Source organism: Paralichthys olivaceus, chromosome 12 (genome assembly GCF_024713975.1).
Source record: "Paralichthys olivaceus isolate ysfri-2021 chromosome 12, ASM2471397v2, whole genome shotgun sequence".
Lineage (NCBI taxonomy): Eukaryota > Metazoa > Chordata > Actinopteri > Pleuronectiformes > Paralichthyidae > Paralichthys > Paralichthys olivaceus.
This window is the reverse complement of record NC_091104.1, coordinates 4783415-4799705: the sequence shown is the minus strand read 5'-3', so window position 1 is coordinate 4799705 and position 16291 is coordinate 4783415. Positions and strand designations below refer to the sequence as shown.

Sequence of the window (16291 nt, the reverse complement as noted above, 5' to 3'; positions counted from 1 at the left end):
ATCCAATGTATGCATGTATTTGAACACTAGAGGGAGACATAGTTCACAAGTGAACCATCACAGTGTTCTTACAACAAAACTAAATGTGAATTATTATTTAGCTTAAAGTAAAACATGTCTATATTTACCTGTGGGCAGTGATGTAAAGTAAATAAATACATGTATAATACTGTGCACGGTATAGGTGATCAACTGTACTTGGAGTATTTCACTTTTTGTACCACTTTATACTTCTGCTCCACAACATCTGAGATGTATTATTACTATTATTACATATAACTTTGTGCAGCAGCAGATTGTTTGTTAAAAAACAAACTTTATGAGCATCGTTCGTGATATTTAGTCAGAAATTCAACCCAGTGCTTTTATGACCCTTCTGAATAATTACCCTGGAGTCCACGTGAGGCAGAAATCAGAACTTTGAGCTGTTGCACTTCCTGCGTCACGTGCAGCTGTGTTCCAGCCTCTGTACGTCTCAGGTCCTGACTCCGCCCCAAATCTTCACGAGCTTCACACCCACGTTACAAGGTTAAAATCTGTGACGTCAGCATCAAGTTCCAGTTTGAGTCCAAACAAACAAAAAAGTTTCAAAGTTCAGTGACGTTACCTGACAGAGTCAGCGTGTGACGTCACGCAGATTTAAAAACAGCAACGGCTGCTCGGCTGACTTCTGATTGGGTGCTGCTTTCAGGGACACCTCGTAAATTCTACCTTCGAAACGAGTCAGGAGATGTGTTTTTTTTTTTAAATCGGGTGATTAAAACTAAAACTGACTCTGCCACGAGTTTCCTGACAACCAGGCTGAGAATGGAAATATTTCTTTATCACTCACCAGGTATAAATTCAGAGTTAAACACTGTAAGTAACTAAGCACTTTCACTCGAGTAGGCTAGTTTACGCAAGTGCAATTCAGTAGTATTTGTACACTTCACCTGTGTATTTTCATTTTCTGCTACTGTAAAACGTCCTTCTTACTCCTCGACATTAACCTGACAACACCGGTTACTTTGCAGCTTCGGACTTTAATGCAAAACCAACAACCAAAGTGTAATCAACCAATAAATGATGATGTATTATTACAGCATGGAGCCATTTTCTGATGAGTAAGTCACCGCTGGACTTTCTGAGATGGACTCACGGCACTTCAGACGAATCAGATGCGAAAATGAGCAAAGTGAAGATGTGATCTTGGACGAGAGGTGAAACGTCTTCAAGAAACTCAGCCGAGTCCGGTCGACCTGGTTTTTAGCACTTGGATGTAAAGAATACTGCGTTCAATAAGACGAGTGAGAAAGAAATGAATCACATAAAGCTCAATGCTTGAAACACAGTAAAAGAAAGAAAGGTTGAGGTTAATATGTTCATTAATCTGCAGGTTTGGAGGGTCAGGGGTTAGAATTGGCTGCAAAACGTGACCTCCCCTGGATTTCACACTCACAATCCGGCAGTTTCCCACAGTCTTTGAAAGCAGCACAGGTCCCTCTCCAGTGCGCAGGCTCTGAACACTTTGATGCAACTTCACCGGTGGATCCGCCTGTCGCCCACAGCAGCACCATCATCATCCTCCTCATCCTCAGCAGCATCCTCCTCCTCCTCCTCCTCCTCAGCAGCATCCTCCTCCTCCTCCTCATCCTCAGCAGCATCAGTGTGATGAAGCAGCGGAGGACAGAGACCTTCCTGCTCTGAGACACTGGATCAGCCCACAGACAGGTACTGAGCTTTGATTTCATTCTCACCACTCTGACACAACCTTCATCCTCTATTTCCAACACTGGAGCTGAATCTGCTTTCTTTACTTTTTTTCTAAATTGAATTTTTAAAACTGCAGCTCAGAGGTTTTAAGAAAAACCCCTGAAACCTGTTTTTACCTTGTGATGCTCAGTGTGTGGGACTGTTTGCAGGAATCAGCCTGTGGAGGTGTAGGTGGAGCAGAAGCCGTGTTTATTATACTTGAATCTATTTATACCTTCTGCTACCTGCAGTAAACTATACCTGTTGTGTGCCTGCAGGTAAACCTCTGCCACGCACCTGAACACAACATTTATTTAAAATGCATGTTTCTGTTCTATTTGATCTTAAGCAAAGTGCATCGAAGTGAAATGATACAGGAGGAAATGTGGATTTGGGGGCGAGGAATTAAACTAAAGTCAAGAGAAACGGAGCAGTGGATCATTTTTAAATGGCTTCTTGGTGAGAAAGGAAGAATTCTCTCTATTGTCGGCGCTAGATTTGATTTTTTTATTGTCCTTGGGCTGTAAAAACTTATTTAGTCACGTAACCTGCGTTTGAGGATGTGGAGCAGAAAAGGAGAACGTGTCTGAGGCAGAATCGTTCCTGGAATTCATTAGAATCAATCTGTTTTAAAACCTGGAGATAGACGAGCGTTGCCGGAGGACGCCAGGTTTGGGATCCGCTGCCCCTTTAACTGGACAGAATCCACAGTGATGAATCTCATGATGGACAGAGAAGAGAGAGGAGGAATTTTAATCCGTGAGGTCACACCAGATGCACATCTCCGAACAGGAGACAGCGAGGATGTGAGGAGACGGTGGCTGTCAGCTCAGGACTTATCTGGAGATCTGAGTGTGTTTTATGGGGACGTCAGATTTTTACACTGCATCTGGCTGCAAACGCACATCTGTCATTCAGTGATTCTGTGGGAGTTTGGCTTTTATAGTGGATTCTAGATCTGCATCTGATTATTTTAATTACTGATCAATCTGCTGAATGTTTCTTAGTCTGTTTAATTGTAAAAGAAGTAAAGTGTGTCTGACCCATTTCCTTTAACCCAATGTGAATTCATTATTTTAATCCAATCAACGATATTCAGTTTATCATCGAAGACTGATAGAAATGAAACCTGTTTACTGACAGATCTAAGAATCAATGAATCATTTAAATTCAACTTGATTTAGACTTTTTAAATAGAAGTTGATGTTTTTGATCATAACGATGTTACAACATAATGAACAACTTATCAGAAACACTTGAACATATTGAAAATGACAGAAACCATCTTTGAGAAAAATTTATTCAGCAGGTATCTTGACTTTTTAATTAGCTCCATGTCCCATCTGTTAACATGGACCTACACTACAGTCAAGTCACCTTTTTTCTGCGTTCATTCGTGCGCGTCTTCTGAAAACTTACGGATGAAACTTACGAGCAGTACCACAGGAAATCACAAGGGGGCAGTGTAGCCGATCGAGTCAGGATAGAAAATTCAACGGAGACTGAGCTTTTTGATAAGATACCTGAAGAGTTCACCTGAGCCACGAACCTACAGGATATGATGTCACTTCGCTCAGGGACAAACTGAGGAACATTACCTCAACCTCCTCCACCGCTATCGTTGTTATTGTCAGAAACGCTGCCCTCTAGTGGACATATTGCTTAACAACCATGCCAACGTAAAGGAAACAGAAGTATGAAGTAAATGGGCAGCGACGGGCGTTTGAAACAGTCGCATCTCTTTTCTTTCTTTAAGTCGACAAACTCCCTCGTCTTTGTTTTAACGCTAACAGCGCGGAACCCAAACAACTTCCTAATCGATGTACTATCATCGACTTGCATTACTTTCCAGCGCCCCCTGCTGGACCACGAGGCAAACTAGTGCAGACGGTCTGATACTCAGTGCAACACATATGAAATCAACTGTATACGTTTCAGTGCCTTAATCGAGAAACATCTAATGAATCAAATGAAATCTTCACTTAATTGATTTTTTCTCGAAGAAGCTGAGAGAATCCAGGATAAGATAATAAACTGTATTTATGCAGCACGGCTCAAAACACAGCTACACCGGGACAAAGCTTCTTAATTCTATTCCTAATGGTTCATACCTGAGTGGGCGCTGCTCACAATATGTAAAGAGAGATAAGTGACCTATTTCACTTCTCTGCTGAGAAGCGAGTGAAGCGTCTTCCTGTAAACACTCAGTCGTTAACACATGGGTAAACTTCTTCACACCTAATGGCTCGAATTAGGAATTATTATTCGTCTGAAGGAGAAAAGACTGAAGCTTCACGCCTGACACCAACATTGAAATCCTTGTGTCTGTTACGCTTCACATCAGCGCAGAGTCTCAGAAACACGATCGGGCTGAAGTCGTGTGCAGAGACGCCGGCCTCCTCTCCACCTTCAGAGCAGCTGAGCCCTTTTTCTTCTTTAAAGCAGAGATTGGAGTTTCTGGAGTGGCCGCACAGATTCCCTCCAGAGGAACGATGCCAGCCTCTGATGAGGAATAAAGGCTCTATTGTCTCTTTGGGCAGAAGCAATTCCGGGTTTCACGGAAAAGAAGTCTAAACAGCAACGCGGAGCCCGTCGTGGCGGCGGTAATTACTGCGTAAGGCTACACATGAATACCCCCGAAATCAGCTCTCAGTGTCGTGCACTCAGGCAAAGTGCACGACAATCACAGGCGTAAAATCTCAAACGCTCGTCCCCATGGCAACAGCAACTGCCAGTCTGATTTTATGGAAAGTGGCGTTTCTGAAAAATTGTCACAAGTCTGATTGTCACTAGTGCACAGAGGACGGGCGCTGTTGGCTCGTCATTAGACTGCTGGAGAATATTTTTACTAATTTTACTTCAACAATCGAATCAGTGTAAAATGATTGTGAACACCACGAGGGAAAGCTGCACCTAATTCCATTTTTAACAAAAGCAAAACCACAAAATGAAAATGTTAAAATGTGGCTTGTGTCAGTCGGTCGCTTTGCGTAAGTTGCTTCGAGAGGGTGAGACGTCATCAGAGCGTTTAGCAGCTGAAAAGACCGAGATATTTCCTTTGGGAGTTGGTGGAGAACAAAAACAGAGCAACAAGAGGGGGAAGGTTGGTTTGTAGATCAACCAGGAGGACACAAGCAAAACCTCAAGTGAATTATCATGTTGCTGCGGAACTGCTCGATGTGTTTTGATCACTAGAAGACATCCGTCCGTCATCTTTACCACACGGTGCAGGGTGTCGCCAACGTATCACAGCCAAGACTGAGATATAAAGAAAAATAAAGTGAACACATGTACGAGTGTGCAGCTAATGTGCATGACTTTGGACTGTGAGACTGGACTAGGTAGTGTAGCGTGAGCCAGACGTATGTGAGTCCTACAAGTAGCGTGGTGACGTCCACTGATTAAAACAAACTAGATGATAAATGATTTTAATGCACTGGTTCTACAGATTTTTTATTTTTTAGATCTGTGATGTTTCAATTAACAGAAGCAAACCAGAGTCGGACCCTCGTACCTGCAGGAATCCATCGACTCTGAGCGAAATCCACGGGAAAAAAGAACCATGAATATTTAACAGGGAGCAGAGAAAAAGATGTTCTGTTGATCTGTGACGATCATCGTGTGTTTTCCTCCAGGATGACCGAGGTGATGAACTCTCTGGAGCCCGGGACGGAGGACTTCAGTGGGGGGGGAGCAGGGGAAGACGAGGGACCGGTATCCTTCCAGGTGTGAGTGAAATCAGAGCGTAGGTCTTTTTTTCTTTGTGTTTCATTTTCGAGTGGAGAGCGGTGAGTCACGAGAGCGACGAGCCCGAGGGAAATGTGAGTTGACACAACCGAGGTCATTAGTCCTCAGACCTGCTGTGAGTAAATGGTACGTGTCTCCAGCAGCTGAGCCGTAAACACCGGGCTGAGTTATCGTGTCCGACGGCAAAGATTTGTTTTTATAAACACAGTGAGCGAGTGAACGTCATTTTGTAAGAGTCTGGCTCAGATCACTGTTGACAACAATGCGTTCAGATCATTTCAGATTTGATTTAATTAGAAAACAGAAAGTAAAAGCACATCTGACTTTACAGCTGCTGATCTGCTCCAGATTAACACTGACCGAAGTTCTAATCCCATTTTTACCACATTGTTGTTCTTTCTCATGTTGTGCGATTGACCCCCCCCCCCGACCCCAGACGTTAACCTTACATAAGCTTTCACCAGATCTTCCCAGACTCCCATGAAAGGTTTCCCAAGTTGTCCAAGAGGCTTCCCTCCATCGTGGTGGAGCCGATGGACGGAGCCGAGGTGGAGAGCGGGGAGCTCCGCTGGCCGCCGGACGAGCCGAGCTCTCCGGACGCTCAGGCTGAGAGACAGAGCCCGGAGGAACAAACTGCAGGTGAGGACGACTGTGAGATCTGTAAAAGTCTGTCTGAAAGATTTGCTGAGCTAAGTGTCTTCTTCGTGTTCTTCCAGATGAGGAAGAGTCAAGTGTCGGCGATGAGGCGTCGGCGGCGGCGGAGGTGCAGGACTCCAACTGAACAAACTCTGTGAAATCCACCGTCACTGTGAGTGTGTCCAGACTCTGATGAGTCAACAAAGTAGACGAGCTCTTTGTGTGTAGACAGATCACGGAGACAGAGGAGGTAGACAAACAGATTCCCCGACCCCAGCTCACGGGCTCGGAGCCAGAGTCGAGTCGGCACCTTCTGAACAAACCGGCAGACGCAGTTTTTTTCTTTTCATGTTCACATCTGTGCAGATGAAGGAGCTTTTTACTGACGCGGGTTCGATATTTAAGCCACCGACGGGACCCAGTTCACTTCCTGAAGCTTCACGTTGACTAAATTTCCTGCTGTCGAGCAAAACGTCTGGAAGTTAGAGCCCGACCGATAAAACACGAACCGATAATAGACTCTCACAGTGTCAGCATTCGTTTGTACAACAGAATAAACTATAGAGAACAGATGTGCTCTGCTGTTGATAATGTTCATTTGCTTCATTCACGTTCTATATATTTAGTTGTATTTGTGTTTTGTTTATAGATATTTATACTAAAGTTGATGGTTAAACAGTTAAAAATCAAACCTCACTTACATTTCTGTGTCATGAGAGTTTGATTACGACATCTTAGAAACGATTACTTATGTTTTTATTACAAATATCGACTGATGTATGGTTTTCGAATATCTTCTTTACTCCTCGATGTCGTCGTGTGTCGGCTAAAGATCTGTTTCGATCAGACTCTGTGGGAAATGAGGAAAAGATGTTTTAGCAGCAGACATGTTTTAATGTCCCACTTTCCCCGTCACATTCCAGCTTTGTGACTTTTATACGAACAAACTTTTCTTTTTTTTTTTTATTTGATGAGTAATTTTCTGTCTCTGGCTCCGAGCCCTCGTCGTCCAGGTGCCCCACGGTGTCGTCTCCACATCTGGACAGATGTTTCTGAATGCTGTCTCAAGTATTACGTGCCATACGACCACTGCTACTCACGGTAGCTGCTGTATCCAGTGCACAGTTTTTACACTTTAGATGATCTGTGTGTTGAGTGCTCACTGCTGTAGTTTGATGATCTTAGTCACTGTTCACTTTGTGATAATAATGTTTTTGAGGAGCAGCATTTGATGAAGAACAAATCTGTCCCTTTATTTGATGGTATAACATTATATGATATATTCTAATGTGTAGGCATCGTCTTCACGCAGTAGGTGTTGAAGGGAAAGTAACCGTGTTCTGTTTTACTCAAGATTTTGGAGCAATAGGAATTTAACAGCAGTGCATTTTGTTATAGTCAGCAGATGTAAAGAGAACCAGTATATTTTAAGTGTGACGCGCTTGTTACAGACATGATATTTTTTAAACGTACTGGAAACGTAAATTATTGCACAACTAATAAAACTTTTGAAAATTCTTTAAATGGTTTGAATGTTGATTTAACAACATTTTACACAACGTGACCACAGAGACACAACGTGACCACAGAGACACAACGTGACCACAGAGAGACACAACGTGACCACAGAGAGACACAACGTGACCACAGAGACACAACGTGACCACAGAGACACAACGTGACCACAGAGAGACACGTCTTCCAGTGAACAATATTAGGAATGTTGATGTCTGTGATTTAAAGGCTCTCTTGTCTCTGTCTGTCTTCGTCTCTTCGTGCACAGACGCTCTCAGACTCCCACGTACACTGTGATAGTTTGTTGATGCTGATGTACTGTTGAAGGTGAGATTGATGTCTTGATGGACGCGGCCCGACGGACGGATTCATCTCCGTCTTATTTCCTCCGTGCCTCCGCTCTCTGGATCTGACCTTTCGGCTGACAGGCGACAGCCTCGTGAAGAGCACTTCATCGGAGCAAGTGGGGTCACTCCTGGGAGAACGAGGCGCTGCTAGGAGCCAGGCTAAAGGGGTGGCGGGGGGGGGGGGTTACAGTGTCAATTATCTCTCAAATGTCACAAGCTGCTTTTCAGAGGAAGTCTCTCGATCATATCTCACACATCATTTGCTCAAAGGTGGAAGTTTTTAACGTTTGCCGCTGCGATCGATCAGAAAAACCCTGAGACGAGATTCACTGATGGAGCTCGTGAACATCGACTGTCTCTGTTTGTGTAATTTTATATAAAGTAAATTCACTGGATCTGATGAGTTTCTGCTCTGAGCAGATGTGGAAATGTTTACGTCAAGAGGCCAGAAAGACAATGAGCCAATAATCCAATGTTAAGACAATAGTCTGAATAAAGCTGTTGTCAGACATGTCCTCAGGAGGATGTCCACAGAACTGGGACTTTCTCCGGAGTTTGTCTTTCACACGCAGCACGAGATTCTCCGATCAGAAGTCAGGACTCTTTCTTGTCAAGTTTTGTTGAAATCCGTTCTGTAGATTTTGTGTATTTCGGGTGAAACATGGAGGTTAATATTAATATCTTCATGTCTTCTTTCCTCCATCGCTTATTCTCTTGCGTCCCTCCCCGTCTCTTGTTACCTCCTTGTTCCCTTCCTTTCTTTTTTTTCAAAATTCAAGTGGGAACCATATTTTACTGAGAGAACTCAGAGCTGCAGGTTTCCTCCATTTAATTGAATATTTCCATCTTTGAAGGATTTGAGTATTTTTCATGACGACGTTCCTGAAAAGCTGCTCCTCTGCTTCATTATGCACAATTCATTCATGTTCAATTTGGAACAAAGACCCACGGACGGTGCCGGCGGCCACTTGTAAACCTGCGTATTTAAAAGTACCTTTTAACGCAGCCATTATGGTTGAGTGTTGTGTTTTGATGATGTCGACGTGAGCTGTGCCCGGACTTTCATCTCCCACTCCCGCTGGCATCAAACGGCCGAGGCTAACGCACACCCGCCCTCCGCCTGCAGCCGAGTGTCTCACAGCTCAGCCTCACCGCGTTGTAAAGCTTTTACTGCAACGTCACATGTAGAGAATATAAAATAAGATTCAACATTAAAAATATATGTGCAAATGACTGCGACAGTTTCCAACAATAAACCAAAAAGTTCCTCAGTTTATTAAAAAAAAAGGTTTTGAGAAATGTTCGATTAATAAAATTCTTTTGTTTGTTTTTTAGGATTTAATGAGATTAATCACATTTTCAGGGGAACGTGTGAAATCCACACTGAGAGGATGTCAAACAAAACTGTTTAGTGCGCCCCCTGAATCCTAAATTTGATTAACATAAAATGTCTCTTTTTAGTTTGGTCCATGTCCCATCTGAGAACACGGATGAGGCAGGGATCCTCACCTACACCGCAGTCAGCCACCAGGGGGCATCAAGACGTTTTGGCGTCACTTTTGGAAGCTGTTATGTCGTCCATCTTTATTTAAAGCCCATGAGGTGTTGAAAAGAATCTTGATTCTTCTTCTGTGGTAGAACAACATTCACGTTTATATCTGATTCTCCTTCTAACTCTCACTCGTCTGATGAATCGATCCTGTCGCTGTTCAGACTCGACTCAGGTGTTTGAAAGCAGCTCGGAGGTTTGGTCTCATTCTGAAACTTGTGCTGATAATGTGCATGTGGGAGATGTTTCTTAAAAAAGGGCAAAGCGATGACACACAGCGCAGAGACGATGAAGAGCATGAAGAGCACTTAGCGTGTGGACGGCCGCAAGCTCCGTCTCTGCCGAGGCCTCTCAGGCTTCTGGTCGGACGCCCACCCGGTGTGAAAGCGTGTGTCTCAATACTGTGTGCGACCAAATCTAAAGTTCAGTAAACAAAACAAAATCCACTTCACTTCATTTTTCCCCTCATGATCATCTTTGTCTTGACTTCTGCTTAATCAGAAATTGTTCATTTACATTCAATTTCATTTAATTGAATTTACGGATTCTGGAAGATTTACAGGAAGCTTGTCGCCGAAGCAGGAACTGAACTTTTGACTAAATACGTTATAAATAAAATGTTTTGAATTTCTGTATTTCTGCAGCAAAGAGCACCACAATGTGTCACAGTGTATTTTCCTCCGCTCGCTCAACTCAAAGTGCCTCATCGCGCTCGTTGTGAACCATTGGTAGGGTTGATTAGTGTCGCCATGGTTACACACAGGTAAACCCTCCTGTACTGAAGAACGGTGGTTTAACAGTTGACCTCTGATGTGACATTTTTTACTGGACCGAACCTGAATTCACTAAATCGGTGGAATAAAACTGAGAGTTTCCATATTTATCTCAAATATTTTAAACCGTGAGAGAAAAAAGAAGTCGGTCACAAGGTGGATGCACGAAAAGGTTTTGATCATTTCGCTGTAAATGTTGTCGTGTGTGAAAAAAGATCAAGCCTCTACAATATTGATCCTCCGGTAATAATTCAAACTGTCCCCTCCGTCTTTCTGCTCCCAGATTTGAACAGACCCTGGAATAAAAAAGAGCGAATGTGTGTTGCACATTATTCATAATTACACAACCAGTTTGTCATTCAGCGCTGACACACACTTGTTCAGTGGAGAGCACCTCTTCATTTGTTTGGGAATAATGTTCCACTCAAACATGCGTCACGGCGCAGGGTTACTCCAGTAACCTTTTCTATGAATAGTAAATGTCACAGTAATCAATTTTAGATGGGGCGGCTCTGCAGGTGGAGCGTGTGCGGCGGGTTGGGGAGGGGGAGAGGAGCATGATGGGGGCTGGTGGAGGGGCGAGTCTCCCTCCACCCACTGAACACGAAGCTTCCATACGGACAGCGAGAAGGAAGGAGCCGGAACATCTGAGAGGAACATCTGGTTTCATCCGGGTCATGAGATCCGTTGTTGTGATGATGACATGTAACTTCCATCTTGTTGTTTTCCTCGTCTCAAAACTTTCCTCACGTCATCGGCTCCCATCGAAATATAGAACTGAAGTTAAAATCCACCAATTCAAGAAGTCTCAGGAGGGATGTCGTCGAGCTCATTCACGATTAACGACCGATTCTCCATTTTGGCGTTTTTGCTTGAATAAAAAATGATCCGCCGGAAACCACTTTGCAGAACACATCTGTTAGAGACGCACAACCTAACGTCCTGCAGAGACGTCTTTCACCTGCTGGCCGAGAGGAAGTGAGTGGCGCGCGCTAAACCCACAGATGGCCTGCGATCGGCCGCAGATTCACCCGCCGACAGCGTGAGGAGGGGATGACCTGACACCGAGGGAGCAACAGCACGTTAGCACATTTCCCCATTTACACATCCAGCATGATGGTGGGATGTCACACTGCAGAGGAGGGGGTGACACGGCTCTTTCATATCCTGGTGAAGTCTGACTACAAACTGGTGATAGAGGAGAAACATCCAACGGATAACAATGTGAACGTTGTGTTGTTTTTTACTTCAGGATCATTTGTCCTGTTTCTCACTCACACATTTCATCCTGTCGGCTCGTCTGTGAAGCTCCGCCGTCAAATTCAGCTCACGAAATGTTTCCGTCAGGGAGAGTGCAATCAAGAGATCGAATTATTATTGTCTCTCGTGGGAACCTCGGCAAACCCAGAGGAACAAAACACTCTGCTGCAGACGGAGCTGCCCTCACTGTTCTGCACACAGGTGCTGCCGCTGTGGATACACTCAGGTGGAGAGAATCACATCTGTAAGAAGATGCAGGCGACATTTACAAAAGCTGCTCTCTTGACATAATCTGCTGTAAAGTAAATGTCATCGTATCAACTCTTCCTCTTTCTGCCCGTTGACCCTCTCGAAGCCTCGGAGACACAGCAGGTCACAAAGAGCCTCGGGGCCTCTCGGGCTGAATCTCTGCCTCTCGTCTCCCGTCCTCACGACACGGAGCTGATGGCGCCGCATGCATTATTTAGAGTCTTTCCAACTCGCAGTGTCATCGTAGCATTTTAATCTGCAGCCTCTCGTAACCTCCTCTGCAGGGCTGCATGTTCCCGGCTGCACCGACAGAACAGAGCTGAACAGAGGTAACAGATGTTTTATTTTCTTAATCTCCTGAAGACACCGAAGGCAAAGCTGAGTTCCTTCGACCAACAAGTGGAGCTGAACTCACCGTCCAACGAATTCTCAGTTTAGAATTCTCACAAAAAGTTTACGACTATTAGTTTAGACAGAGAAGCAGCTCCTCAATAATCCAGATAATTGTGAACACAGCAGCTGTCAGGGGCAAGTTGAGTTTCAATATCTTGCCCGAGGACACTTTGGGGAGTTGGGGAGACTGAGATCAAACCACAGACCTTCTGGTTAGTGGACGACCCGCTCTTCCTCCAGAGCCACAGCCCTTCAATTAAATGAATCAACCTGAATATGAGCAGAATGTGTCTCCTGTAAATCTGGAGTCCATTCATGTGCTGCTGAAGTATTATCCTTTCCTTTTTTTAATCACGGAAACGTCCTTTCTGTCCTAAGACTCAAACACGTGCTGCTGCGAAACAGAAAGTGAATCGTGAGTTTAACCTCATCACATAATAATAATATCATCGTGTGTGTGTGTGTGTGTGTATGTGTGTGTGTGTGTGTGTGTGAGCAGGGTTGAGTCATTAATTCTTCTTCTGCTCCACAACAGCTCAACACCAATAAGTTATCAGGGCCATTAACATGATTTGTAAGGTTCATGTAAACACAGAGCGGCAGAGAATATAAAGACAACTACCCCCTGTGGTGCTGCACCCCCTCCCCCCCTCCCCCCCCGGTGACGTCCATATGCTGGCGGAGGCGTCCAGGTGCGTTGTGGAGCTCACAGCTTCACCTGGAGTCTTTCATCGAGCTCCGGGTCACGAGATGAGATAAAAATAGCTCCGACATCCCGAGGACGTTACCTCCACGAAAAACTTTGTGTTGTTTCTGTTCCACTTCCTGTTTGAACAGTCGATGGAAACAGATTTATCTACTTTTCATTGTCTGAGTTGATCACGACTGATCTCTCGACCAACACTCAGCATCTCTGAATGAAAACATTATGACCCAACACCAGTGTTGTATCGTCCGGACGCAGTCTCCATTAAACAGCAAAGTAAAAAATGTAATAACAGGAGGTCGTAAATAAGCCATGGAGTGTGTGTGTGTGTGTGTGTGTGTGTGTGTGTGTGTGTGTGTGTGTGTGTGTGTGTGAGTGTGTGTGAGTGACAGCCTGTCTCACAGCTGGGACACCCGGCCCTTAGCAGTGGGGTGATGGAGCCACGGGGGCGCAGGTTATTTCGGGAACCACAGAGGAGGAAGCGCTCATTTTCACCGCCACCCAACATCATCCTCCCACCCCACCCCCCACCCTCAGCCGCTCCCCCCCCCCCCCCCCCCCTGTCTGACAGCTCCCTCTGTTAATTTTCACAACCTCAATGAGCCTCCGGATGGGGAGAATAAAGAAAGTGGTCGGACACAGTCCTTTAAAAGGATCTATTCAGTGTGGACAAGGGGAGTGTGTGTGTGTGTGTGTGTGTGTGTGGGGATAAAAATACATCTGAGGCTGAATGTGCGTTTGATGTGTTCACCACACGGCACCGCGGCGGTTCAACCTCCAAACAGGGAACGGGTCTTTGAAAGAAGGCCTGTGATGTCAAACGCCACTTCCAATGAATACGTTAAATATACATGTATATTTATATTTTGATATTCATACGCGGCGGAACGTCTCATTTCACAGGTGAGAACAGGTGGAAAGTCCCTGGTTGATTTCACCTATTACAGAGGAAACCAGGCGAAGGTTTGATTTTCATTATCACAGCTGTGACATATAGATTTGTGCAAATTGGGGTGAAGCTCTGCGTTGACACACTTTGATCTCAGCTCCGACATGTTTCATTTACAAATTCAGAATCTGCGCCTCCGAATAACGAACGGCTGCAGGTGAAGCTACAGTCGTCACAGCAGCGCTCACGTCTTCGGAAAGAAAAGAAACCGTCAATCAATCAATCAATCAATCAATCAATCAATGCACACCTTTCTTACAATTTCAGTGCAAAGTGCTTCACAATTGATGATCCAAGAATAGAACACAACAAACACAAATGCTGCTAATGGAATACTATAAATACAGTCAAAGGTCCAGTGTGTGGAATTTAGTGACATCTAGTGTTGAAGTGACATGTTGCAGCTGAACACCCCCTAAATCTTACACACTGGAAAGTAGAAAGTTCTGTTGTGTAAGAACAGCACAGAAAAACCCACTGATAATAAAAACGAGTGGTAAATTAAATACAGTTTAATATCCGTGCTGTCAGAGCTGATTTGTGGGAATTGACTCGTGACTCTGCTTCAACAGTCGACCAACATCTGAAATTCGTGATGTCCGGAGCATCTGATCGTTCCTCGCTCCCTCTGAACACACGACTCAGATGTAAAACTGGGCTCAAATCGCAGAGCGCCCGCCCGGCTTTAAATACCCATCCATTCATCGTCCCTGCTGCCTCTTCACTGTGTGTTCACAGAGCAGCAGGTGTTAACTACTCCGGCTCGTCCCTCTGCAACATTTCTCTGCTCCTCCTGAGGGACGCTGAGTTCCTCTCCAGCCTGATGAGAGATAAATCTCTCCATCATGTTCTGGTTTCATTCTGCAGAGTCTCGCCGACCAGCTGGAGGGGCCCGAGAGGAATCCTAATCAGACGCCTGAACAATCTCGACTGGCTCTTATCAGGCGAAGCAAAGGAGCAGCGACTCCTCTCCGAGCTCCCTGCAGACGTCTGAGCTACTTATCCAGACTCTGAGTGTGAGTCCGGCAGCGAGCTCGTTTTTTTACCAGAAGCCCAAAGCACACAGGAGAGAGAGGCAGAACAATAATAAACTAACCAAGATAAGATTTATCCAAACATCGATCAACTGGAAACTGGTCGGTTGGTCATTAACAGATTTCCATGGCACTGGGAGGAAAGATGGAACATGGGCCAGGAAAGCATCTCATAAAGTTTCAGTGTGGATCTGGACAACAGCTCTGACACAGCGTTTGAGTCCCGGATGATTTAGTTCAGTTTCTGGATAGTCCATTCATCTTCGGAGATCTGGTCGTGGAGGCAGGGGGCACAGTCCCTCCAGCGAGTTTCGGTCTCACCCTGGGTCTCCTGGGGGCCTCAGCTCGGACTCCCTCCCCAGAGAGGCGACGCGTTCGATGCTCCGATAAACGTCATCAGTGCAACATGGCAGCGTTTGTGTGGAGGAAGTGGAGACGCACCAGTTTTTGATTTGAATATAAAGTTACACTGATAATATCTCAAGCATGAATATTTACTTTTATACCCTTCATAATAAGATTTCACAAAAGCACGCGCCGGATCTCGTCTCCAGTTATTTCACGTAAGGAATTTATCTGAACTTCTTGTCTCCGTCTTTTTTTCCGCCTCGAATCTGACAAACAGAATTTATTAAACCAGAGTGACTGACAACTCCCCAAACTATTACATAAGCTGCTCTGTTTTTTACTAACAACACTTGATGCTGCAACACCGGAGCAACGCAAGAAAGCTGGCACGTCTCAATGTGTGTGTGTGAGTGTGTGAGTGTGTGTGAGTGTGTGTGTGTGTGTGTGTGAGTGTGTGTGTGTGTGTGTGTGTGAGTGTGAGTGTTGCAAAGAGATTTCATTTTAAATCTTCAGTTCGTATTCGGCTCCAGAAACAATAGTTCACTGTCTGTCTCTCTCTCGGTGACGGTGAAAGATACTGATAGGGTCCAGCTGGCTCAGTTCCCAATGGGTGTTGCCATGACAACCACGTTTTGGAAAAATTGGACGTGGTGGACCAGGCCATCTTTAGGAGACGGTCACAACACAGGGGCCCTTCAGCTCCGTGGCAGACTGTGTTCCCCTGAGAGTCTTAACTCAGGTGTCAGGAATCGCGCTTCATCGTTTAGGACGTGTTACGGACGACCTTCAGATGCCAACGCACGGAGCGAGCTTGTTTTCTGCTCGTCTCTCTTTTCTCCTTGATGCATCGCGCGTCAATAAATGCTTTTGGTTTGAGACATCTGGGTCTTTCTCTCTCTCTCTCTGTCTCTGAAAACACAGGAGCTGCTCGGCAACTGTCCGTCCTCCGTCTTTCCCTTCGTGCTTCTTATTCATCAGAGTGCACGTTACAAGAAAACTACACAACTTGTGTTTTACCTGAAAACAGCAGCCTGATTAAAATGACTTTGAACGG

The 16291-nt window shown here is 45.0% G+C and overlaps 1 protein-coding gene and 1 long non-coding RNA gene across 2 annotated transcripts in view; one reads left to right on the top strand and one right to left on the bottom strand.

The window, feature by feature from the left end:
• Positions 1–16291, bottom strand: part of LOC138412210 (uncharacterized) — a 75236-nt gene that overhangs the window by 16702 nt on the left and 42243 nt on the right. The window lies entirely within an intron of this gene.
• On the top strand, positions 1510–7638 carry LOC109640654 (protein LBH). Its single transcript, XM_020104761.2, has 4 exons — positions 1510–1710; positions 5367–5445; positions 5943–6117; positions 6195–7638. The coding sequence occupies exons 2-4, from the start codon at positions 5368–5370 to the stop codon at positions 6257–6259; spliced, it is 318 nt and encodes a 105-aa protein (XP_019960320.1). The 5' UTR covers positions 1510–1710; position 5367; the 3' UTR covers positions 6260–7638.

Coding starts and splice junctions, on each gene's coding strand:
- LOC109640654 (XM_020104761.2), top strand. CDS start 5,368: ATGACCGAGGTGATGAACTCTCTGGAGCCCGGGACGGAGGACTTCAGT. Junction 5,446..5,942: donor CAGGGGAAGACGAGGGACCG/GTATCCTTCCAG, acceptor AGCTTTCACCAG/ATCTTCCCAGACTCCCATGA. Junction 6,118..6,194: donor CCCGGAGGAACAAACTGCAG/GTGAGGACGACT, acceptor GTGTTCTTCCAG/ATGAGGAAGAGTCAAGTGTC.